Source organism: Semicossyphus pulcher, unplaced genomic scaffold, assembly GCF_022749685.1.
Source record: "Semicossyphus pulcher isolate SPU_LCO1_2020_fin unplaced genomic scaffold, fSemPul1.0.p SCAF_14, whole genome shotgun sequence".
Classification (NCBI taxonomy): Eukaryota; Metazoa; Chordata; class Actinopteri; order Labriformes; family Labridae; genus Semicossyphus; species Semicossyphus pulcher.
The window spans coordinates 15,232,107-15,257,066 of record NW_027211648.1 but is presented as its reverse complement, the minus strand read 5'-3'; the positions used below and the strand labels follow the sequence as shown (position 1 = coordinate 15,257,066).

At 41.3% G+C, this 24,960-nt stretch overlaps 2 protein-coding genes across 4 annotated transcripts; one reads left to right on the top strand and one right to left on the bottom strand.

Annotated features, from left to right (window-relative positions):
- The first annotated feature begins 920 nt into the window (after nt 1-920).
- Nucleotides 921-17,195, top strand: adam17a (ADAM metallopeptidase domain 17a). 3 transcript variants are annotated; one of them, XM_069661434.1, is made up of 20 exons: nt 921-1,095; nt 1,416-1,548; nt 2,577-2,710; nt 2,979-3,067; nt 4,233-4,413; nt 7,489-7,619; nt 7,707-7,793; nt 8,483-8,608; nt 8,956-9,100; nt 10,072-10,163; nt 10,887-11,039; nt 11,650-11,849; nt 11,976-12,079; nt 12,201-12,335; nt 12,584-12,714; nt 12,884-12,962; nt 13,089-13,177; nt 13,304-13,363; nt 14,684-14,717; nt 15,713-17,195. In XM_069661434.1, exons 1-20 carry the CDS (start codon nt 990-992, stop codon nt 16,108-16,110), a joined length of 2,607 nt encoding a protein of 868 aa, XP_069517535.1. In that variant the 5' UTR covers nt 921-989; the 3' UTR covers nt 16,111-17,195. The 3 variants fall into 3 exon arrangements, with proteins under 3 accessions (XP_069517535.1, XP_069517534.1, XP_069517536.1); XM_069661433.1 differs by having other exon boundaries at nt 14,681-14,717; XM_069661435.1 differs by lacking the exon at nt 14,684-14,717.
- Nucleotides 16,429-19,164, bottom strand: iah1 (isoamyl acetate hydrolyzing esterase 1 (putative)). Its single transcript, XM_069661437.1, has 6 exons — nt 19,070-19,164; nt 18,878-18,930; nt 18,575-18,729; nt 18,159-18,320; nt 17,918-18,039; nt 16,429-17,499 (listed from the first exon to the last, which is right to left on the bottom strand). The coding sequence occupies exons 1-6, from the start codon at nt 19,154-19,156 to the stop codon at nt 17,323-17,325; spliced, it is 756 nt and encodes a 251-aa protein (XP_069517538.1). The 5' UTR covers nt 19,157-19,164; the 3' UTR covers nt 16,429-17,322.
- Between the last annotated feature and the right edge of the window lie 5,796 nt (nt 19,165-24,960).

Sequence of the window (24,960 nt, the reverse complement as noted above, 5' to 3'; positions counted from 1 at the left end):
CTGGTAGTAAAATTATGGCAATTTCTGTTATAAAATTCCCCAAATTTACTACTGGCTTTCTCTTCAGTGATATGGCAAGTTGTCAGTAAAGAACAGTTGGCCTAGTGATGGGATTACAATCTTGGGTTATTTAAGTGAAAGGAAATAAATTACACATTTCTTTAATGAGGAAAACTCCTGTTTGAGTTATTACCTATGGGTTATAGGCAGCTGGATACATAAAAGTCAAAGTACATTTACTCAAATACTTTCCCTCCTAGTGGAGTATAAAGATTTAGATTGACAGTGGTTGAAAAATAGTAAAAGTACTGCACGATAGTCAGCTTCTTGAGAACTTTTATTTTATGCTACAGTATAGTTGTAGAATACAACATTGCTAAGGAAAATACTGTACTTTTGTACTGTACTTTACAGCTATAGTATCTGAATATTTTACAGATGAAAAACATGGAGTGTTAAGGGTTAAACTGCTCACATTTTAAAAAGTTACTTGATGAACTCTGCATCCAGCTTCATTAAAATACATCATGCACAATTCTTTGGAAATTATCTTGCATAATGAGTACTTTAAGACACAGCAGTTTGCTGCAGGACTTTCACTTGTAATGAAGTATTTTTAAAATGTAGTATTGCTATTTTTACATAAGTAATACATACTTAGACCTCTTCATGTTTTTAATAAATAGATTACAATAAAACATTAAAATGCCCATTGCTTTGGTGTGTAATGGGAATGAATGCTTTTGAATTCGAAGATTTCCATCTGTATAATTTAATAAAGGTATTGTTATTTTACTTCAATAAAGTATATTAGAACTTTTCTTCCACCTCTGTCAAAAATGATCTACCACTGTGTATCATGGGGTCATGTATTCAGAGCGGATGTTTTCCACTGGGCGCACTTCCGGGTAGCTAAGCTAGCTTTGTAGACTACTAACGTTAACTTCTAACAATGACAGCGCTAGCATAGTTTATAGAGCTGCCGGAATATGAGGAGCTTACTGTTAATTGTTTTTCTGGCTCCTTACTGGGTGAACAGCGCAGTTAAGTCAAGAGTTACGACGGAGGAGAAACATGAAGAAAACCCCGAGTTCGGTAAGTAACGTTAGCTTAGCATGCTAACCCAAGCTAACGTTAGCTTATATTTTGATAGGAACTGACTTTTGAATAAGGGCGTAAGTGGTGGCTTCTGTAACTTGGTGCCATCTATGTTTTTACTGTGAATTTACTGTGATGTATAACACTGAAATGTGTCCAAATTCAAACATGTTAAGGCATTAGGTTATAGAGAGCTGCTATATATAACCACATCACCAGGGGAGTTGATTGGAAGGTCAAGATTTTAGTATATGTGTGTATTATTCTGTATTCTACGTACACAAACATTTCCATTGTCGCTTCTCTATGTCTTTCAGATGCCTTGAACTCTATCCTGTCGGACTTTGAGGTGGTGCCGTTGTCGGGCCTCCAGCTGCACTCTGTGAGGAAGAGGGACGTCCACACCCAGTCACACCTGGAGCGCCTGGTGAGCTTCAGTGCCCTGCACAGGTAAAGCAGAACCCTTCTGTCTGATATAAGCATCCCACTTACTGTCATTATAGTTATAAGCAGGGGTAGCAATGGTACCGAGTAACTCTAATCATTCAGTCCATACTGGACTTGGAGGGACGAATGAGCTGTGAAATCTCTTTGTCAACCATGACAAGATCAGAGACGCATTGGAAATATGAAGCATGTTTGACTAGAGTGGATTCACTCAAAGGTGTAGTTTGTTATGAGTTAGTCTGATAAAGTGTATATCTTCCAAAATTACAGCATTTTAAACAGGAAAATCAGTGAACTGCAAGTCAGCAAGGAAACACTGTCACTGCAAACACAAAGAGTTCCTTTTAATTTGTCTTGCTCATAACAAGGCCTGTGGATTTTAACCGCCACCTGTAGGGCTGGGTATTGTTTAAAAATGAGCAATACCACTACCTATTACCTTAAATTAATATCTATACAAATAGAGTACTGAATGGAAGCATTCAGTTGCATTAATGCTACCAACACGTACACAATACAATTACATTATAACTGCCAACTCTGCCAAGTACATCATGCTGGATTGCACCAACCAAAGATTGCATAGGATGTAGCTGCTGAAGTCTGCCAATCAGTTGTGGCGCCAAAAGGATCAAATGTAGGTATAGTTTGATTTGAGCAGTTTTAAAACTACTTGATACTGGGTTATGTGGTCAATATCTTAAAGGCAGTCCCACCAAACACTTAAAATTAAGTCAGGCTGAGAAAGGGCTTTATGACAAATATGAACAGGAAATACAATTGCATTACACTGACCAATAACTCTAATAAAGTATAAGGATGGACCTTAAAATACATCAGCTATAATTTTAACCTTTTTTGACCAGATTTAAATATATCATACTTTTAAGAGAGGTTATTCTTAAAGTAGTTCCTGTTTTTGACTCTGAATAGGCCAATGCTTAATTCTATGTGATTCCTCACAGTTTTTAAAGCAGCCATGTCTTCCTGCTTGTGTTAATGTAAATATCTTTTCGTTTTCTCTATTTCAGGCATTTCAAGCTTTACCTGACCACCAACACGGACCTTTTCACTGACAACTTCAAAGCTGTCTTTATTGATAAAAATGGGAAGGAGGAAAACTACGATGTTCAGCTTCAGAGCTATTTCACTGGACATGTTGTTGGTGAGTGACGAACTTCCAACATGTTTTTTTTTTAAAAATACAATATTTTCCCTCTTTACACCTTTTACAAGAGTCTTATTTTGAATGTGAAAACGAGGAAATCTTAACAGACAAATAATTGTTTTTTGAACATTTCATTCATCATCGAACATTCATCTACTTGATCTAAAAAAAACATACAATTATTGCAAACACACTTTGTCACTTAATAGGTTACTAGATTATGTCTCCACATTTCAATGTTTTCTTGTTTGTTTTGTGGCTGCAGGAGAGGAGAACTCGCGTGTGCAGGCACACATAGATGGAGATGAGTTTTCTGCTCACATTCTAACCGATGAAGCGGAGTACAACATAGAGGTAAGAAGTTAGAAGAAAGAAATTAGTTTTGGTGTATAACTCAAATAAAGGGGGTATAGAACCACTACCATGTAGTGAAACCTACCTTTCTGCCATCACATCAAAGGCATTTAACTTAAAGATATCATCTCGAAGATTTCAGTTACATTCTCTTTAGCGGCACCTAATGGTGATAAATGGTAATTGTGGGGAGTACACTTCCTACATATCTAGACGTCTACACTTGGCTCCCTCTTTTACGGTTGTAAGTCTTGATTTTCGAGAGATAGTGACTTACCACACATTTATTTACATGAAAATCTTAGAGATTATTACTTTAAGCTTAACAGCAGAGAGACGTAGAGACGATGCCTCTCTATGATGAAGACTTTGATTCCCTTATCAACATTTCCAAAGCCACAATAAAAAACAAGAATGAAAAGCAGCTGAACACTGAGTGCTCCCAAAAAAATTAATTGAATACAGTGCCAGAGTGCTGTACTCTAACTGTGGGTCGATTTTCAGTGTGTGGGCGCCTTATTTCTTGATATTGCTTCTCAGAATTAAAACCAAAGAGACAACACAGGCTCTTCTTCTTCTCTGTAATTCATACAGTTCTGTTAATTTCACTCATATTGGCACTATAGTGGTATAAATTAGTTTCTGATTCACTGACATCTGTAGTAGTTGATGTAAAAGATGCTAGAGGAAGAGAGATAATTGTAACCATTCAAATTACCTGCATCATTAGCTATTATCAGCAAAGTATGCAGTGTAAATGAAAGCATTTTAACAGTGAAACATTATAGCAAGGGTAAAGTACTTAGGCTTAATTCTGATGTTGTTTTACATCCAGATTGGTGAAAAAGTATGAGTTTTAGCTCTTACTTTTCCTCTGAACTTTTTAAAGATTTGGGAAACATTGGATTTGACAGGCCCACCACTATTCCATCAATCTAACATGGATGTAAATACCCTCAAGGAGCCCTTTTAATCCCAACAACTTTTGTTTTACAGAGTCAAAACAAAGTGTGTTAGTGTCCAAATATTTAAGGACTATATTGTACATTTATATCAGCGAAGAATGACAAGAAATTGAATATCTACACTGCAATTCTTTCTGTTCAATCCTGTTGCATTCCCTCTTCTGCTCTCTAATGCCACCTCTCGTTCTATGGCTCTCCAGCCCCTGTGGAGGTTCACAGACTCCCCAACTGATGGCAGGTTGCTGGTGTATCGCTCTGAGGACATCAGGAATCTGAGCCGCATCGCCTCTCCAAAAGTGTGTGGTTACGTCCACGCTGAAGCAAAGGACCTGCTGCCAAAGAGGGACTGGGACGGGCAGGAGGAGGTGGACCAGGAGAAGGGTAAGCACTGCTGTCTGTTTCCCTCACGAGGGGCAGGGAGTCTTGCAAATGAGTGTGTTCATATTTGTGGGTGTGTAGTGGAAGTGTGTTGGAGGATGGAGTGTTTAAGGTGTTGTAGATCACAAATCAGGTTCAGCTTAGGCTCTGCGCTCTTGTTTGTGGATGATAAAGAGTAGGAGGATAACAAAGTTGAAGGTGGAGAGAAGGAATGAGTAGGCTGTAGTAGTGAGACAAAGGAGGTGGGTGTTAGATAGAACAGTCACTTTAATGAAAGCCTTTCTATCTGTAAAACCGAGCTCATGTTATGCTCATACACACTGCCGACAAGTGGGTATTATGTAACAACCAAATGCTTTTGGTTCTTTTGTGCTGCTCTGGAAATGTAAAGCATATAGCAGTGATAATGTGTCAGAGGAGGTATCTGAAACACCTCTCACCGGCTGCTAGTTGAAAGCACTCATTTGGGATACGAGTCGAGGTGAAGGTTCTTATGGAGGAGGCATTAAAATTCATGGAGGCTCTGCCGCCCAATGAGATGACTCTGAGTCGTCACTGGTCTCCCACTGCTTGTTGTGGAAGCCAGGGCAGCGCACACCCACACTTTCGAACAGTGCATAGCCAAGTGTATGATGTAATGCTCAAATGGGATGACTTCCTGTTGTCCTTTTCTGTCATTCCTCAACTTCTAAAAAGAGTTTCGGGTTTACAAGGTTATGAGCTATCTCTACAGTTTTTTCTTTCTATATAGTGAGATAAAACAGTTTATGTACAGCTTAGAGTGGTAATCTTAAAGTTCTCAGTTTTGTTCTAGTTGGCAGCACCTTATGGCGATAAAAGGCAATTGCGGATGAATACATCCCTGATGTCCACGGTTGGCTCCCTTTGTTATGGTTGTAACTCTTGATTTTCCTCGCTGACGGTCGCTTTCCTTTTCAGACTGTTTGCCTTCATCTGAGCGTCAAATTTGTTTCTTTTTCTCTGGATTTTCACTTATTTTTGAAGTTGTATCTGTAGTCATCCATCTTTTCTTTGTTTGTTCAGCCATAGTAGATTACTTTTTACTCACAACACTTACAGAAACTGGAAATCAGCTGTTCAGCTCCGCCTACCCTCTCTGGCAGACCAACAACTGCTGGGTAATCGAAAACGCGTCACTAACACGGCGCTGCTTGAGATTTTTTCCATGAAAGTCGCCACAGACACCCGGTCCCTAATATTGCCAATGCAAAGGCTTTCATCAGTGAGCCATAGGCTCAATCACTGTTGTGTTGTGGCGATAGATAGTGACTTAACAGAGATTTATTTAGATGAAAATCTTTGAGATTATGTCTTTAAATAATGTATTATTTTATGGTTTTATTATTTAATGGTTAAATAATGGTTTTGTGACTAATTTATTTGGAAACTACAAAATCTGCAATATTAAGACATCACTTTGGGCTCTTAAAATTTGATGGGCATTTTTCACTAGAGTAGTTCTCAACTGGGAGTGAAGAGCCAAACCACGGGGAAACCACATGCCCAGCGGAAAAAATATGGATGGCTTAAAAAGTTTCATAAACTTGAAATGACTTTGTATTTAGGTTTATAATAATTCTAGTGAGATATGTGTGTCTTAAACAAAAACAACTGAGCCAGGTTTAAAAAAATTGTACAAAAGTAAGTCTTGAGAAATGTGAAATAAAGTGATGATAATGTTTCACAATATATTATTTCAGTCATGCATACACCTATCTAGCTTAGTCAGCTTTGAAACCTTTGCTCTGCTGATACTGTGTTGTCAACACACTATCAGGGTTTAAGTAATATCTGTATGCCTGGAGTGTGAAAGGGACTACAATCATTCTTTCATGTGTAAGGCACCGTCAGGCTTGACTGCCTTTTAGCTTTGCAGATATTGCCAGTAGCCGCAGAACTTTTTAGCGTAGCAAGCATAAAATACTGACACTCTAGCTCCCTTCTTCCTCCTTCAATCAAAATGGCCGCCTGACACACTGCTGAAGCTTGATGTAATAACTGCACGTAGACACAAACATAGAGTTAAAATGAATAGATCAGCTCTGTCATCACTAATAGCAATTACAGCTATTTGAGACAGTTTTGGGCTATTTGATAATAGTAATGAGTGCATCTCCATCACCAAAACACTGTTATAGACTAAATGAAAAGCTAATTATTAAAAAAAAAAAAATAGATTATCTGCATAAGAAAATACTTGTTTTTTGTACTCGTAAGTCTTTAAAAGTTAAAACTCAAAACTCACAAGTTATGTGGAGCCAGTTTTTGTATCGAATGAAAAAACACTGATGAAATAAAAGCCTTGTCTATAGCCTGTTAACTGAACCTACCATTGTATTCTTGTGTGGAATTGGCTTTAGTATACTGTCTCTAGAACTCTAGTATAAAGATACTGCTGCTCCTGGCAGCTTTAGGAACAGAGGTAGAGCCAAATGAGTTCAAACAGTAAAAAAAGACGTGCTTCTAAATGTGAAAATGAGGGCAATTTACAGAGGGATACTGGAGCACGGCCTCATTGTTAAACTTCTTGATCTCTTTTATGTATTTATGGAAGCCCTTAGCGGACATGCATCCATACATTTTATTTACTACGTTTTTCCCGTGATAGGGAGTCATTTCTGGTCGTTTTCTTATTCTCTGGTTGACTTTAATTATCACGAGATAATGACGCGGCACCACTGTCACATCAGATGATCATAACTCATATCCCCAGAGTTGCAAAGGTACAAATCGTACATAGAAATAGGCTTAACTTACCTCATTAGTGTGGGCAATGGCAGCATGGAATGTGCCTATTGTTTTGTTTTTTAGATCGCCAGAAAATTATCCCATTATCACGAGAAAACCAGCTTTCTTATCCCGAGATAACTAGAAAAATAAGTCGAGATCTCGAGAAAACGACCAGACATGAGTCGCTAAGGGCTTCCGTAGGTATCTATAATTTTGTTAGGTTAAAATTAAACTAACTGTTCAGTCTTTCCCTCTGTCTTTTTGTCTGCCTGTGGTTATTTTTTTGGTCTCATCTTCATCTACCTCTGTCCTGCTTCTTACTCATAGGGTACCACCACAGAGAGAAGAGACAGGCCCACGATCACAAGAAGAATACCTGCCCCCTGCTGCTGGTTGCAGATTACCGTTTCTTTAAACACATGGGCCGCGGACAAGAGAGCGTCACTCTCAACTACCTGGTCTGTCTTGTTGTGCAAAAACTTCATTAAGTAGTACGGAAAGATATTTGTTCACTCAATTTTCCCCTATGTTTCTTCTTTCCTCAGATTGAACTGATAGATCGAGTTGATGACATTTACAGGAACACAACCTGGGACGATGAATTCAAAGGCTATGGTGTCCAGATCAATCAGGTGTGGTGTTTGTGTTTTTTTATAGTTAAATAGTTCAAAGTCTTACTCCTGAAACAATTTGTGGCGTTTCAGCATCAGACATCACTGCTCCCAGCAGCGTGGTAGCTTTGTTTTACATCGATTCAGTCCCGGAAGTGAAGCTGAGAACAACACTGGCTCTTAGCAAGTTTGAGAGCAGAATTTTTAGGAGGAACTGAACGCTTTTGTGTCAGCCTCGTGGGGTAATTTAATTTGTTCCACAGGCTTTGGGAATGAATGGAGTCACTGTTTGTCATACTGTGAGTCGCTGGTTTTCTCACTGAAAAGATATGCATTCACTTGGCAGCTCAGAGTTATTTTCTTCATGTTACATGTAAAAAATAACTTTTAATATGCTGCGTTTAACCTCAATACTTTTAGAAAAATGTTATGGATTGAATCAAAAACTCCAAAATATGATGCTGACTGACAGAGAGTCACACTTACCTACAAATTAAAGCTTTGTTAAAACTATTTTTGCTGAATGAACTGATCCGGGGATACTGTTGACAAACAATGTTGCAGTTAAATGTCAAATTATTTTTAATCAATCAATGTTTTGATGCTAAAATATATGTAATGTTTTTTATTCATCTTAAAATCTAGACCATTATGTAAAGATTTGTTTAAATGAAATGTGCATACATTGTGTCTTTGGTCACCTTTCTCAGATCATCATCAACAAGGAGCCTACAAAGCCTCCTGCTGGCCATGTTGGCACCAGCTGGGTCCACTATAACATGGAGAACAGCCCTATGAGGGGGAGGGAGGTCTGGGATGTGAAGAGACTTCTGGAGGTAGGAGAGACACACAGAGAGAAAGATGTGACAGACAGAGGAAAGAAAATATCTCTATCAGAGAAGTGAATTCTTTGTGTATTATTTTGGAAGAAGAAATGCATCGGCCTATATTGTGATCAGATTCCCACAAACGTTTGCCTGATTGTTCTGTACAATCTGAGTAGTTTGAGCAACATTTCATTCATCCTCATTGTGTGAAGTAAATAAAAGAGGGATGTTTTAAAGGGATCATTCTACAGTGTTCTGAGTCCTTGTGAGACAGTGATTAAAACTCTAGTAGAGTTAAAGATAGAAATCAAGTTTTGACATATACAATTGCTTGTACATATCATCTCCCCTTGTAGCAATTCAGCTCAGACATCGCTGACAACGCCTCCACAGTGTGTCTGGCCCACCTGTTCACCTACCAGGATTTCGATGAGGGCACCCTGGGGCTGGCCTACGTGGCCCCTTCCAAACCTCAGGCGCTGGGTGGTCTCTGCCCAAAACGTGAGGACAGAAAACTAAATTTCTTTCTTTTGATAACCTAAGCATTAAAGTGTATTTATATCTTCATCTGCAACAGCTATATCACCAGTGTACGTTAATGCAGGTTGACTTCAATGCATTGTATATCAAGGAAATGTTTTGAACTATCTTAACACTTTGCTCTGTTGTGTAACTGTTGTGTCATGTTTTAAAGATGCCAAGTGTCAATGAGAATCTGTTACAATCATGTGAAAGTTGTGTGTCAGGCCGGGCTCAGACTACAGGAGTGTTAGAATCCGAACAAATTTAAAAATGTGGTTGTGTCACGCACATAAAGACAAACTTCCCAGATATTCTTGTGTCTTATATCAAACATGCAGACGTTAAAAGATATTAAAAAAAATGCAGCATCACACCCTACAGGATATTATAAAGATTATCAGACGGAGCCACGGACACCTCACATGATTTTGTATGAACTTAATCTCACGGGTAAGCACAAGCAAACAACTTGCTGTAGTAATGCTTTGCAGTGAGAAAACACAGATGAATATCTGTCAACATTATGCTAGCTAACACTAGCCTCAAGGGCCAGAATGTTTACCCTTGCTTTGCAACGGTGAGCATTTCTGTCTTTTCTTTCTCATTGGCTGTTGTAGTATGGCTCTGACAGTACTGACCTAATCATCCAGATTTTAAATACAAAAAAAACAACCTGTTTAATATAACCAGGGCAGCGCCGTTGATGCTGCGAGCCATTTGGGAGTTTTAGGACTCGATCTGTAAACACTCATTATCAGATAATCTGGGCTGAGCATTGGCCCAAAACTCCCAAAGTGTGAGCCTGGCAGAAGGCAGCTTTTAGATCTCTCCACGAGTTAGACTCTAATGAATACAGACCTGGATGTATGGAAAAGCTGTATATTGGAGCACCAGGCTGTTGTAAAGCAAAACAGACATTGTCTTCTCTCTTTGATTGTTTCATTTCGTAGCATACTATCCATCACACTCTGTAAAGAAGCCCAGTTACCTCAACACAGGCCTGACCAGCACCAAGAACTACGGCAAAACCATCCTCACAAAGGTCTGTTTTACTCTGTTTTTCATCTTTGACATAATCACTACGTGCACTCCGTTTGAGCCAGGATGTTATGCAACATGTCATCCTGCCAAGTTTGGGCTCTAAGTAAAGCAGACACACCTTGCTGTGTGGGTGTTGTGATGAGTAATAACTTGTATTTTGACACCTCATATCACAGTTTGTTGCCTGCTCTTCTGCAGTGTACTGCTAAGTTTCAAAAGGAATTTGAACCAGGATGATAATTTAAACAGATACCGGCTGAGTTTAACTGTAGCCTCTGTAGTGGTTTCAGACACAGAACAGTTGGAGGCCTGTGTTCACACTGAAAGATATAGGTACAATCATAGCTCTTAGAATGATAATAAGAGGGAGAAAAGGAGCACAAGAGGAACCTTGAGTGACGTGATGAGTCTGGATGTAAGTGTGTGTTCATTGGTCAAAACATGAGCCATAGGCAGCACCAGCAACCTCCAATTAAAACAAAGAAGAAAAACGGCTAATAGCTTGCAAAGGTAGGCTTTAGGGTTCCTATTTGTGGTGTGAATGCGAATATAAAAAACACCTCTTGAACGTAACTAGTTTTCTGCGCCCCCAGAACAGTTTGGTCTTAAAACATCTTATGATAAAATACATGTTAGTGTCAGAGAGTTTTGTTTTTGTGCAATTTGTTCTTATTTAATGAAAACTGTACTTAACTGTGTTGATAATACAAATGTACCTGAACAGGAGGCGGATTTGGTGACCACTCATGAGCTGGGTCACAACTTTGGAGCGGAGCATGATCCTGACAACATTGCGTACTGCGCTCCCAGTGATGACGAGGGGGGGAAGTTTGTCATGTACCCTATTGCTGTGAGCGGAGACCACATCAACAATAAGGTACCCTACTGAATAGTGAACAACTTCAACTACATTATATATTAAAGCACCACAGAAGCCTCTATCTTTTATTAACTGCTATGTATATAACAAACACTGAGTTAATTATGCAAAGTGTGATGCTGATATTAAGGTGTGAAGGCCATTTCTAAGTGAGCTGCTTAATCTACAGAGTGTTGGATGAATGTGAGTCACAGTTGTTCCTGTGAAATGTGATGACAGACAGTAAATGTACTGTACCTCCTCCTCACTGGCTCTAACAGTTAATATGACTGTTGCTGCAGTTTAAAGGGGGGAAGTGCTGCTGTTTATCTGTTGTGACTCATTCTGCAGCTGACGCTCGACCCGCTGTGAGAGATTTCTAAGGGTTAAAACCAAAAAAAAATGCATACAAAGGTTACGAAAGTGTGTGTGACTGTAAATTCATGCTTAGTTTTATTGAAAAAGACTCCTTGTTGCAGGTAGAAACACCATCCTGTCACTGCCTTTGTGCACATTTTACTTCTGCAACTGCACATAATAATCTGTTCACTTCTTAGCCGTCCTTTGTCACAGTATGCACTCAAAGTTCAAATGTAACCCCTTATAATCTTCTCCTTCCCCCCTCAAGCGTTTCTCCAACTGCAGCAAGATCTCTGTAGGAAAGACGTTACGTTTCAAGGCTCCCGTGTGCTTTAAGGAGAGGAACAGTAAGGTATGTGGGAACTCCAGGGTGGAGGAGGGGGAGGAGTGCGACCCTGGGCTGCTCCACATCAACGACGACCTCTGTTGCTCATCCGACTGCAAATTCAAACATGGTTCTCAGTGCAGGTACGAGATAAAGTTTACAAAACACACTCATTAAGTCTAATTACAAGTCAAACACAGGATTTAATTTATCTTTGTGGTTTTAGTTTGAGGCACACATACCTTCACACGTTTCTCTTCCTTCCACAGCGACAGAAACAGCCCATGCTGTAAGAACTGCAAGTTTGAGCAGGCAGGGGTAAGGTGCCAGGAACCCATCAGTGCTACCTGTAAAGGCATTTCATCTTGCACAGGTGAGCACCCCCTGCTGGCGAATTAAAAGAACTGCAGTAATCACTGCAAAGGCTGTTTGCTGAGGCGACAAATTAGAAATGCATCAATAAATGACATCCTTCTACCTTTACATCACGTTAGGCAACAGCAGTCGGTGCCCACCTCCTGAAAATGCTGCAGACAATACGGTGTGTGTCGACAATGGCCGGTGCAACAATGGAGAGTGCAACCCTTTCTGTGAGGCCATGCAGAACCGTCAGTCCTGTGCCTGCAACGGTAAAGGGCCGATGGTTTATCAGAAAAATAAGTTATAAAGGTTTGAAGTAGAATATCTAATTTTATTGGTCAGAGAGAAAGCATCATACATCATACATGTAGGTAAAATTCAAGTTTAATGATTGTTCATCTTCCATTAGAAAAAGGATTGTGAGGGGTTTTTTTGTAACTGCGTACACTGTCACTATTAAAGGAGAGTATAGTTATTACGATTTTATATTTCAGTCTACTCCTCCTTCTGTTTTCAGAGACGGAGGACTCGTGTAAAGTGTGCTGCAGGGGAAAAGATGGCACCTGTTCCCCCTTCATCCAGTCCAACGGGAGCCTCCTTTTCCTTCGCAAAGGAAAACCCTGCACTGTCGGCTTCTGCGACGAGGGCGTGAGTCACCAAATGTTTTATTTCTGTTCACTCTATAAACAGAATTCCAGCTGACCCTGACATTTTCCCATCATGTTTTTAAAGGTCTCTCAGAATTGTATGAACGCTACAGTGAGTTTTTGTCGTATTTGGCTGTTTAGCGAGAGTTAACTTCCTCTCGTTAAAACAGGGAAAGTGCATGAAGCAGGTGCAGGACGTGATCGAGAGGTTGTGGGATTTTATCGACAAGCTGGACATCAACACATTTGGTAAGTTCAACACGCCGCTTTAAAATCAGACGTATGAGAGTGTGTGAAAAGGTTCCCAAAGCAGTCTTAACTTTGTTTCTCTTTTGTTTCTCACACTGCCAATCCTCAACGCCAATTCTTTATCAGGGAAGTTCCTGGCTGATAACATAGTGGGCTCTGTGGTGGTTTTTTCACTCATCTTCTGGATTCCTCTCAGTATCCTGGTTCATTGTGTGGTAAGAAACTCCTGGACATCAATTTACACAAGATCCCAGTGTCTTCAGTCTGACATTTACTGCTACTTTTTGGATTCTTCATAAGCCACATTAAAGACCCGCCCTTTTTTGTGTTTCTTTCTACAGGACAAACGACTCGACCAGCAGTACGAGGAGAGCACAAAGTGTTTCTACTACCCCCCAAGTGTAAGTTTCTCATGTCTTAAATGCCCTCTTACAGTATGATCCTGTGCACTAGCCTTGCGGCCTCACTAACAAACTAATACTGATCCTTCTTGCTTTGTTTAAACACACTGACATCTTTAATACTGAGCGGGAGACTGGAGCAGACTGGAGGTAGATTGTTCAGGTCGTCAGGTGTTGGGCACTTTTAAAATACATTACCTTTTTAAATTCAGAACAGGGATTAAAATTACAAACAATAAATCCATACGTATGTTTTATTGGTTAAAAAGCATAATAATTTAGAAATAAAATATAAACAAAAAGGGCTGTTGTTATCCTTTTAAAAGATTTTTAAGGCCTTGAGGAGTGAGCAAAATGTGCAAAACACACGTTACACATTATGTGTATTAGGGATGGGCATATGAAGGCATATCAATACTCAAATATTCTATAAAAAACAAATCGGATATCCGGTTAACCTCACTACAAAAAAAAAAGTGTAGCACACTCATAATGAAGCCTGTAGCGGACCAACCGCGGAGGCAGAGGGTGCGGCCGTGTTTTTGCTGACACAGTGAAATGAAGTTGTTTATGGGACAGAGACGGCGAGCTTTTGTTTCCCTCGTCTCCTCACACCATGATACTGCTTTCGGTTTGGTGCTGATCTGGTGATGCCAGAAGACGAGGACATGCTCGCCGCTGCCTCCACACTCGCCTGCTTCACCTCAGGGAGATTCCTGCTCGAGCCACGCACGGGCCAAAAACAGCCAGAGACCGACACCAAGAACACACTGGAGAATACAGGCGTGTGATCCTGTCCGATCCTGACGGCGTGTCTGGAGATTTAAATAATTAATGAAGTTAGGCTTCTGTGCCAGCCACGATTTTTCTTTATTTCTTCTTTTTACATATTTTAAATGACATTGGTGTACATGTTTAATGAACAATATGTGACTGATATAGCTAATAAATAATATTTCATGAACTTTTTAGGCAAAAAAACCAAAACAAAACATAAACTACAGCTATAATCGAATAACCACGTCATTTAGAATAGTTGAATATTTGAATATCCATGCCCATCCCTAATGTGTGCAAACATAAATATTCTTTAACAACACAAACATGAAAGTAACTTCATTTGAGAGCCGAGAAAGTCTGATGTCTCGCACAGTCTTGAAAATGACGAGGTGAGAGCAGGGCGCAGATGGATCTAGTGTGAACTAGTGGTCAGGTTATTCCTCAGTAACGGCCTCACTGTCACTGCTCGGTTCAAGCTTCAATTTACCTGTGCATCCCTCTTTGCCTTGGCCCTCTCCGTTCTCATTGGAACTGCAGCAGATGGTGGAAGTTTGTAGTAGAGCTCCCGCCATAGGTGAGTGCGTGTGCCATGCTTTGGTGTTACGATGCGTTGCCATTGAGTCCATGATGATGCATGGTCGGTGGCCCACGTTTGGGATACTCCTGCAGTCACTTACTGCTTGATGTAATCACTGATCTAGTTGCAAATATTCGGCCCCCTCAAGCTCTCTTTAATCCACGTGATGAAAAGAGAAGGCTCAAAGTAAATAGCTTCAAACGACTGTGTGTGTGTGTGTGTGTGTCATCCATGCAGAGTCACAACTGATCAGAAATTACCTCAAGAAAGCAAGATTGCATTTTGGGAGTATTCAAACAGAGAGAGGACTGAGCAGGTTGCACCTTGTTGTCGTTTGTGAAATCTGAGGCAGTGTGTGTCAGCATTTTTAAGTTTGCATCTGCTGCTGTTCAGAGCTGCAACATGAAGAGAGTAATGTCCTTTTAGGTGATGTTATTTTGATTCACCTTTCTTTTGTCTTTTTGTAATGGCTGTCTGCATTGTGTTCAGTCTTTTTCAGCTTTAATCGGGAAAAAGTGGAAACTAATGAGAACATTCCTCGTAAGACCTTTCTCACTGCAGACATTCTGATATGTGGTAGCAGGAGAAGTGTAGCAACTAATTACATGGATAATGGCTGAATTCCATTTAGGTGTGACAGTAAGTCCTACAAGTGAGCCAGCATGCACAATATCAGGGTCCTTGTGCTTCTAAATGTACTGCAGCCATTATTGATATTGGTTACACCTCTGTTTGACAACACAACATGTCCTTTGTGAGAGAGGTTTTACTCATTCCCACTTTTAAAGGGGTGATAATGGGTTAGAGAGAGCAGAGAGTTATATAATATCTCTTAAGTTAAAATAGAAACGGCGATAAAGGATGTTATACTATAAAGAACAGATGATATATATATAATATCTGCTAAAGGAAAAAAGGGAATGGGTCCCACCTCAGTGTTAGACAGGCAGCTTCAATGTGCTCTGGTCTTACATGTTGTTCTCGCTCTTCAGAGTCAAGAAATGCTGAGCAACTTCGAGTCAACGTCCATGCGCATCGTCAAACCTCCTCAACCTCCCTCCTCCTTCGGCGGCCAGACCGCGCCCTCCTCCCTGCCCCAGCAGCCTCAGCAGCTGAGCCAGGCCGCGGCCCCTCTCGCGGCCAGCAGCAGCAGTACCCAGGCCCCCGGCCCGAGCTACGTCCCCACCCCGGACAGCGCAGGGGGCCTTCGGATGGCCACCATCCAGGAGGACACCAGCAGCGACTCTCACCTGGGAGAGGAGGGCCTGTCGGACGATTTCACAACCGCAGGAGCCTCCTTGTCGGCTACGAAATCCTCCTACGAGGATCTGACAGAACAGAGCCCGTCAGCAAAGGACCGGCGGCGCCTCAAGAGGCAGGAGTGCATTGACACAAAAGAGACAGAGTGCTGAGAGCGAACAGCCAGTACTGATACGTGCTTTAGGGAACATGAAAATTCACGCTGCATCATATTTTTTCTCATTGCAAATCACAGGCTTTAACTGTTAAAAGGTAAAGGCTTACCTGTTACCAGATATGTATTTTAACATGATTTCTCTTCATGCTGGTTTAATCCAGTTGAGTAATATCCACATCTAGTGTCACCTGAAGTCAAATGTACACTGGGCCAGTCGCACAAATCAGTCATCCAGTTAATAATGCAGAGGCAGGAGAACAACGACGTTATATTATAGATGTTGTAGCTGTAATTACTTTATGATAAAAGGAAACATTTTGTGATATACTAAGCAGCAAACACTGAACTTTGACTTTAAAATGACGTGAATCTTTGTGTCATAACTGCACTTGAAGTATTTTTCACATCACTGGAGACTTGAAAAGAAGTTACATATTGTCGATGTGCTGTGTGTCATTGATGTGTTTGTTCTCTTAAATTCCAGGCTTGTAAGACAGTTTGACACCTCTTTACTTGAACTGCAACATGTTAATACTGAGTAAGGATCAAGTTGTGGTCATTATCAGTGTTACACGTGTTTATTGATCATGTATTCTCCCTGTGTGGTCGATCCCTGTATGAAACAACACGGTGCCTTTTCTGATTTTGTGCCTCATTGTTCTGACTTATATCTGCACAAAAAGATGGAAAATTTTATATAGAAAAAACATGAATTTTGACAATCTTGAATTTAATTTCAAAATGAACTGTATGAGGTGCTCTATTATTTTTCTACTTTTTCTGTACTTGTGCCAACGCGAGTTAAGCACCTCTTTCTTTTATTTAATGCTGTCTCACACCATCGCTTGCTGTCACATGTTAAAACTGTAAAATATGTATCTAACTGTAGGTCAAGGAAAAGTAGGCTGTGGAGCTAACATTGATTACTGGATAGATATGAACTGTTACACAACAAGCAGCTGTCCTGTGTCATGACAATGTGTATATTAATGTTTTTAAAAGCTTCTTGCTTGTATCAGACACACATCCCAAAATAAAACATCTTTATTGTGCTTAAACATGAACATGTGGTCTCCTGTTTGATATACTGGAATACAAATCTGTTTTTTTTCATGCTTTCATAGCAGGAATGAAGTCCATTGTCTGGCTCTGAGTGCAGCACACAAATGCTGGCGAGTGTTTTCTTCATTGCTCACAGAGGAGGCAGCTCTCTGGGCTCTTGGTGTCGACGTCGGCCCAATAGGGCAGGATGAAAGGCAGGTCGGCCACACGGGACTCCAGCAGCTCCCACAAGTGCTGAGACACAAACTGGTTTCCCTTCTCTGAGAGATGCAGCCCGTCAGACAGGTAGACTGAGTAGTCCTGGAGCAGAGGAGAAAACATGAGGCTGCAGGAAGGCTTTCAGGTAATGATGAATGTAGAGAAAGATAAGATTTTTTAAACCACTAAATTTACTATATATAAAACCCTTTAATTGAAAATGTCCAACAAAAAAACAGCCCATAATTTTTGAAATATTATACTCCATATATGTTGAGTTCTATGCTTGCCTGCAGATGGATTTCTTGTTAGGCTGACTATTTCACAATATCTAAGTTAAAGTAACATAATTTAGAAGCAAATTAAATATTTTCTAACCTACATTTTTGTTCCCTGGAGGTTTTTTGATATAATATGCAAACTAAGGACTTCAAAAATAAGTGTTTTTCCTCTGTGATGTGTAGGGATTTCGTACTACAGTGTGCCTTTAATAACACAACAGCAGTAACAGCAACCTCACCTGTCCATCTTTCTGCATGAGCGTCCACAGATCCAGAACGTCTGAACCACACTGACCAGCAGCCTGGACGCACGCCTGAGCATACTGCCCCGCTACAGAGTTGTGACGATTGAGAGGACTTCCTAGAAAAGGCAGGAAGGCATGATCTTTGCTGGCCTGTGTCTGTATAATGCTCTGTGTGATGTCAACATTCAAGAACAAGATGGAAGTAATATTGTGAATGCGAGTGTGCGAGTGTTACCTTTCAAAATGCACTCTTTCTCCCAGGCTGGCTCAAAAAGAGGTGGAGGAGTGATGAAGATTACTCTGTCTGCTGACACTCCAGCTGAAGCCAGAAGCCTGGAGATTTTCTTCAGGTTCTCTGAATACTCCTGCAGGGGGACGTACTGTTGGGGGTTTTTATCTGCATGATATGAAGAGATGTAACGAGGCAAAATCACACAGAAACATGAGGGAAATTTTATGAATTATGGCTAAGAATTTTTTATGTTTTTCAATTATGTGTTGAAATGTTGGATTATTTCTCGAAGCCCAATCAGTAAAGTACTGAGGGTGAAATCTGTAGAGTGCCCCTTTAGGCAAGAAAAAACAAAACATCTATGCTAATCAAATAGCATATATATATTGTCATTACAGGTTCTGTCAGTGAATCTGTACCTGCCAGTGCGCAGTCATTGGCTCCAAAGAAGACAGTGACAGCAGCTATGTTGTTGTCTGCTGCTGAGTTTTGACAGTCAATGAGGCGAGGAAGAAGTATCTTAGCCCATCTGGAGTTGTAGCCGGACAGTCCTCTGTTTACAACATCACACTTTCTGAAGAGAAAATGTGAATCAGATTCCGATATTAGTAAAAGGCATTTTAGTTTTGCTCGCATTAAATAAAAACACATATCAGCAGCATTTCTGTTCACAACTCGTTAAATTTTCTGGTAAATTACATGAGCATGTTTAAACTACCTACCTTGCTAGTTTGTTGGCAATTTCTGCACCCCAGCCATTGACTTGAAAAGAATACTGAAAGAAGCAACAGCACTGTTATATTACTTCCAAACTTAAGCTAACAAGCTAGCAGCTAATGTTAGCAAAGTAACTGAGTCGCAAACAAAAAGCTTAATATTCACTCTCCATATATTTGTTTTATAAACGGGCTAACCTGTGTGATAGAGTCCCCGAATAAAATAACTTGAGGCCAAACTATTGTTTTGAATTTGGACATCATGAATCTGTAGGTGGGAACCATGTACAGTCGATGGTAGGAACCAGGAAGTTGCTGCACACAATAAACCGAAATTCCGGTGAAGGGATGGGCGGCGTATTACGATACTTCAAAATAAAAGTCTGAACCCCTTGAATTTTTTTCACGATATCCATTGCTAGATACAGACTCCTAAAATATGAACAAAAATCTGTATTGTCAATCATTTTCTTTTGAAATTCTATTTCTGCCACTGATAAATAATACAAATAATTAAAAACATTCTCATAATTATAACAATTCTGATATACCCAGTAAAAGTTATGAAACAGCAATTCATGATTTTGAGACAGGGTTTGCTTGGTTACTTTTGCACATCTTTTAAACCAATTTTTTGGAGACAATTTGGACTAAGTAAAAATCACAATCATTTCCCCCTTGAAAGTAAAGCTTTTGATTTGTTTCAACACCAGTGGGTAAAAGGAGATCATTAACGTCACACATCTCTATGACAGTTCCATTAAAAAAGAAACAGAACTTTATTTATTGCAGGTCTGCTGTATAATACTGCAACTTTGCAGATTATATTACAATGTTATCATTTCATTTAGCAGACATTTTTGTCCACAGCGACGTACATCTGCTAAGCGTACCTAATAAACCTGTATCTATATGCTTGATGAATTGAATGCTTTCCTACAGACCAATTTCCCATTTTTGCTGTGTGTGCCTCCGTCGTTATACCTGTCCAGGTATAATGACGCCTTCAGTCGACACAACAGGACAACAGTTATAATGACACCGTCAGTTGACACATCAAGACGACAGATATAATGAGGCCATCAGTCGACACAACAGGGCAACAGGTATAACAACGCAGTCATACAACACAATAGGATGACAGATATAACGACACAACAGGACGACAGGTATAACGAGGAAGTCAGAAGACACAACAGGACGACAGGTATAACGGCGCTGTCAGTAGACACAACAAGACGACAGGTATAACGAGGAAGTCAGAAGACACAACAGGACGACAGGTATAACGGCGCTGTCAGTAGACACAACAAGACGACAGGTATAACGAGGAAGTCAGAAGACACAACAGGACGACAGGTATAACGGCGCTGTCAGTCGACACAACAAGACGACAGGTATAACGAGGAAGTCAGAAGACACAACAGGACGACAGGTATAACGGCGCTGTCAGTCGACACAACAAGACGACAGGTATAACGAGGAAGTCAGAAGACACAACAGGCTGACGGGTATAATGATGCAGTCAGACGGGAAGACACAACAGGACGACAGGTATCATGACACAGTCAGTCGACACAACAAGGCGATAGGTATCATGACGCAGTCAGTCAACAAAACAGGACAACAAGTATGATGACACAACAGGGGTCCGTTTCACAAAGCAGGTTTATTGAAAACTCTGAGTCTGTTAACCCTGAAATGAGGGAAACTCTGAGTTTTCCGTTTCACAAAGGGAGGTAACTCAAACCAGAGAAAGAGGGGTAACTCTAGCCTGTTTCACAGAGAGAGGTAACTTAAGCTCTCGGTCAGTTACTGTAGTTACAGACTCTATGAAGCTAACCTGGTCGGGAGCAGGTTTTCTTCAGGAAACTCAGAGTTTCGCTCTGTCTCCTCCCTCTAGAATATAAAACCCTCATTCGACTTCCTCATTCATTCAGCCCGTCTCACGCGTGTGTTACCGAATTAAAAGAAGAAACGTTGCGTCTCTGTGGTGCTCTGACCGCTTTGCAAAAGTCTTTTATATTTATGATAAAAAAAAATCAAAAGACAAATCTGTGTCAAAGTCATCATTTTTAGATTTTCCACCACCACTGCTGAGAGCACTCAGATAAGACGCCGTTATTGGATTTATTTTTTTTAAACTAACACATTCAGTTTAATCAACATGAATTATAATGTATGTGACGTCAGCATCATGTTAGGGATAAAGCTAATGCACATTAAAACAGCCACTGAATGATATTTCATTAGTTTAATATTTAAAATATGATTGAAGTGCTTCCATGTATGTTTTTTTCTCCCGCTGGATTGCTCCTAAATTAATATAAATTTTAGCTTCCGGTCGTGATTAAGTATTAAATAAATAGACCAGTTCAAACTTGCAAATTTACTGGAGCAGCAGTTTCTTCCCACGCCGCTTCTCTCTCTTTTGCAGCTGCAGCCGTGTTACTTTATTTTTCTAAAAACATGCTCGTATTCGCTGAACGTCCACGTGAGCCATTCACCACCGTTGCCATGGTGAATCGCGGTGTCGTGGCTCCGTTAATGCTGGCTTTTTACAGTCAGCGTGCACGCACTTAACTCTGGCTGAACCTACTCAGAGTTGATTGAACTAACTCTGATCGGCTGTTATGGAACCGAAAATTCAGAGTTTCCTATCTCAGAGTAGATCAACTCAGAGTTTGTTGAACCTTCATTGTGAAACGGACCCCTGGATAACAGGTATAACGACGCTGTCAGACAACACAACAAGACAACAGGTATAACGAGGAAGTCAGAAGACACAACAAGACGACAGGTATAACGACACAGTCAGTCGACACAACAAGGCGACAGGTGTCATGACGTGTCGTTATACCTGTCGTTATACCTGTCGTCATACCTGTCGCCCCGCAGTGTCGTCATACTTGTCGTCCTGATGTGTCGTCTGACTGCGTCGTCATATCTATCGTCCTGTTGTGTCATCTGACGACGTTGTTATATCTGTCGTCCTGCTGTGTCGACTGATGGCGTCATTATACCTGTCGTCCTGTTGTGTCAACTGACTGTGTCGTTGTATCTGTCGTCCTGTTGTGATGTGTGACATTGTTGTTATGCCTGTCGTCCTGTTGTGTTGTCTGACAGTGTCATTATATCTGTAGTCCTGTTGTGTCATATGACTGTGTCATTATACCTGTTGTCCTGTTGTGTCGACTGACGGCGTGGTTATACCTGTCGTCCTGTTGTGTCGACTGACTGTCTCGTTATACCTGTCGTCTTGTTGTGTCGACTGACTGTCTCGTTATATCTGATGTGGTGCTGTGTCGACTGACGGCGTTGTTATACCTGTCATCCTGTTGTGTCGACTGACTGTCTCGTTATACCTGTCGTCTTGTTGTGTCGACTGACGGCGTCGTTATACCTGTCGTCCTGTTGTGTCGACTGACTGTCTCGTTATACTTTTCGTCCTGTTGTGTCGACTGACTGTGTCATTATATCTGTTGTCCTGCTGTGTCGACTGACTGCGTCATTATACCTGTCGTCATGTTGTCTCGACTGACTGCGTCGCTATACCTGTCGTCTTGATGTGTCGACAGACGGCGTCATTATACCTGTTGTCCTGTTGTGTTGACTGACTATGTCGTTATATCTGTTGTCCTGTTGTGTCGACTGACGGCGTCGTTATACCTGTCGTCCTGTTGTGTCGACTGACTGTCTCGTTATACCTGTCGTCTTGTTGTGTCGACTGACGGCGTCATTATATCTGTTGTCCTGCTGTGTCGACTGACAGCATTGTTATACAGGTCGTCCTATTGTGTCGACTGACTGCGTCATTATACCTGTTGTCCTGCTGTGTCGACTGACTGCGTAATTATACCCGTCGTCCTGCTGTGTCGACTGACGGCGTCATTATACCTGTCGTCCTGTTGTGTCGACTGACGGCATCATTATATCTGTCGTCCTGTTGTGTCGACTGACTGTTTAATTATACGTCGTCCTGTTGTGTCGACTGACTGTGTCGTTATATCTGTTGTCCTGCTGTGTCGACTGACTGTATAATTATACGTCGTCCTGTTGTGTCGACTGACTGTGTCGTTATATCTGTTGTCCTGCTGTGTCGACTGACTGCGTCATTATACCTGTCGTCCTGTTGTGTCGACTGTCTGTGTCGTTATATCCGTTGTCCTGCTGTGTCGACTGACTGCGTCATTATACCTGTCGTCCTGTTGTGTCGACTGACTGCGTCATTATACCTGTTGTCTTGATGTGTCGACTGATGGCGTCATTATACCTGTCGTCATGTTGTCTCGACTGACTGCGTCGTTATACCTGTCATCTTGATGTGTCGACTGAAGGCGTCATTATACTTTTCGTCCTGTTGTGTCGACTGACTGTGTCATTATATCCGTTGTCCTGCTGTGTCGACTGACTGCGTCATTATACCTGTCGTCCTGTTGTGTCGACTGACTGCGTCATTATACCTGTTGTCTTGATGTGTCGACTGATGGCGTCATTATACCTGTCGTCATGTTGTCTCGACTGACTGCGTCGTTATACCTGTCGTCTTGATGTGTCGACTGACTGTGTCATTATATCCGTTGTCCTGCTGTGTCGACTGACTGCGTCATTATACTTTTCGACCTGTTGTGTCGACTGACTGTGTCGTTATATCTGTTGTCCTGCTGTGTCGACTGACTGCGTCATTATACCTGTCGTCCTGTTGTGTCGACTGACTGTCTCGTTATACTTTTCGTCCTGTTGTGTCGACTGACTGTGTCATTATATCCGTTGTCCTGCTGTGTCGACTGACTGCGTCATTATACCTGTCGTCCTGTTGTGTCGACTGACTGCGTCATTATACCTGTTGTCTTGATGTGTCGACTGATGGCGTCATTATACCTGTCGTCCTGTTGTGTCGACTGACTGTGTCATTATACCTGTCGTCCTGTTTTGTCAACTAACTGTGTCGTTATACCAATCGTCCTGCTGTGTCGACTGACGGCGTTCTTATATCTGTCGTCCTATTGTGTCGACTGACGCCGTCATTATATCTGTTGTCCTGCTGTGTCGACTGACGGCATTGTTATACCTGTCGTCCTGTTGTGTCGACTGACTGTGTCGTTATACCTGTCGTCCTGTTGTGTCGACTGGCTGTGTCTCTATATCTGTTGCCCTGCTGTGTCGACTGACGGCGTTGTTATACCCATTGTCCTGCTGTGTCGACTGACTGCGTCATTATACCTGTTGTCTTGATGGTTCGACTGATGGCGTCATTATACCTGTTGTCCTGTTGTCTCGACTGACTGCGTCGTTATACCTGTCGTCTTGATGTGTCGACTGACGGCGTCATTATATCTGTTGTCCTGCTGTGTCGACTGACAGCATTGTTATACAGGTCGTCCTATTGTGTCGACTGACTGCGTCATTATACCTGTTGTCCTGCTGTGTCGACTGACTGCGTAATTATACCCGTCGTCCTGCTGTGTCGACTGACGGCGTCATTATACCTGTCGTCCTGTTGTGTCGACTGACGGCATCATTATATCTGTCGTCCTGTTGTGTCGACTGACTGTATAATTATACGTCGTCCTGTTGTGTCGACTGACTGTGTCGTTATATCTGTTGTCCTGCTGTGTCGACTGACTGTATAATTATACGTCGTCCTGTTGTGTCGACTGACTGTGTCGTTATATCTGTTGTCCTGCTGTGTCGACTGACTGCGTCATTATACCTGTCGTCCTGTTGTGTCGACTGTCTGTGTCGTTATATCCGTTGTCCTGCTGTGTCGACTGACTGCGTCATTATACCTGTCGTCCTGTTGTGTCGACTGACTGCGTCATTATACCTGTGGTCTTGATGTGTCGACTGATGGCGTCATTATACCTGTCGTCCTGTTGTGTCGACTGACTGTCTCGTTATACTTTTCGTCCTGTTGTGTCGACTGACTGTGTCATTATATCCGTTGTCCTGCTGTGTCGACTGACTGCGTCATTATACCTGTCGTCCTGTTGTGTCGACTGACTGCGTCATTATACCTGTTGTCTTGATGTGTCGACTGATGGCGTCATTATACCTGTCGTCCTGTTGTGTCGACTGACTGTGTCATT

Excerpts from the sequence above, each read along its gene's own strand:
- adam17a (XM_069661433.1), top strand. The coding sequence starts at position 990 with ATGAGGAGCTTACTGTTAATTGTTTTTCTGGCTCCTTACTGGGTGAAC. Across the intron at positions 1,549-2,576 it reads AGCTTCAGTGCCCTGCACAG|GCATTTCAAGCTTTACCTGA; the intron begins GTAAAGCAGAAC and ends TCTCTATTTCAG. Across the intron at positions 11,850-11,975 it reads AAACATGGTTCTCAGTGCAG|CGACAGAAACAGCCCATGCT; the intron begins GTACGAGATAAA and ends TTCCTTCCACAG.
- iah1 (XM_069661437.1), bottom strand. The coding sequence starts at position 19,156 with ATGGTTCCCACCTACAGATTCATGATGTCCAAATTCAAAACAATAGTT. Across the intron at positions 18,730-18,877 it reads ATTGCCAACAAACTAGCAAG|AAAGTGTGATGTTGTAAACA; the intron begins GTAGGTAGTTTA and ends TTTTCTCTTCAG. Across the intron at positions 17,500-17,917 it reads TCATGCAGAAAGATGGACAG|GACTACTCAGTCTACCTGTC; the intron begins GTGAGGTTGCTG and ends CCTCTGCTCCAG.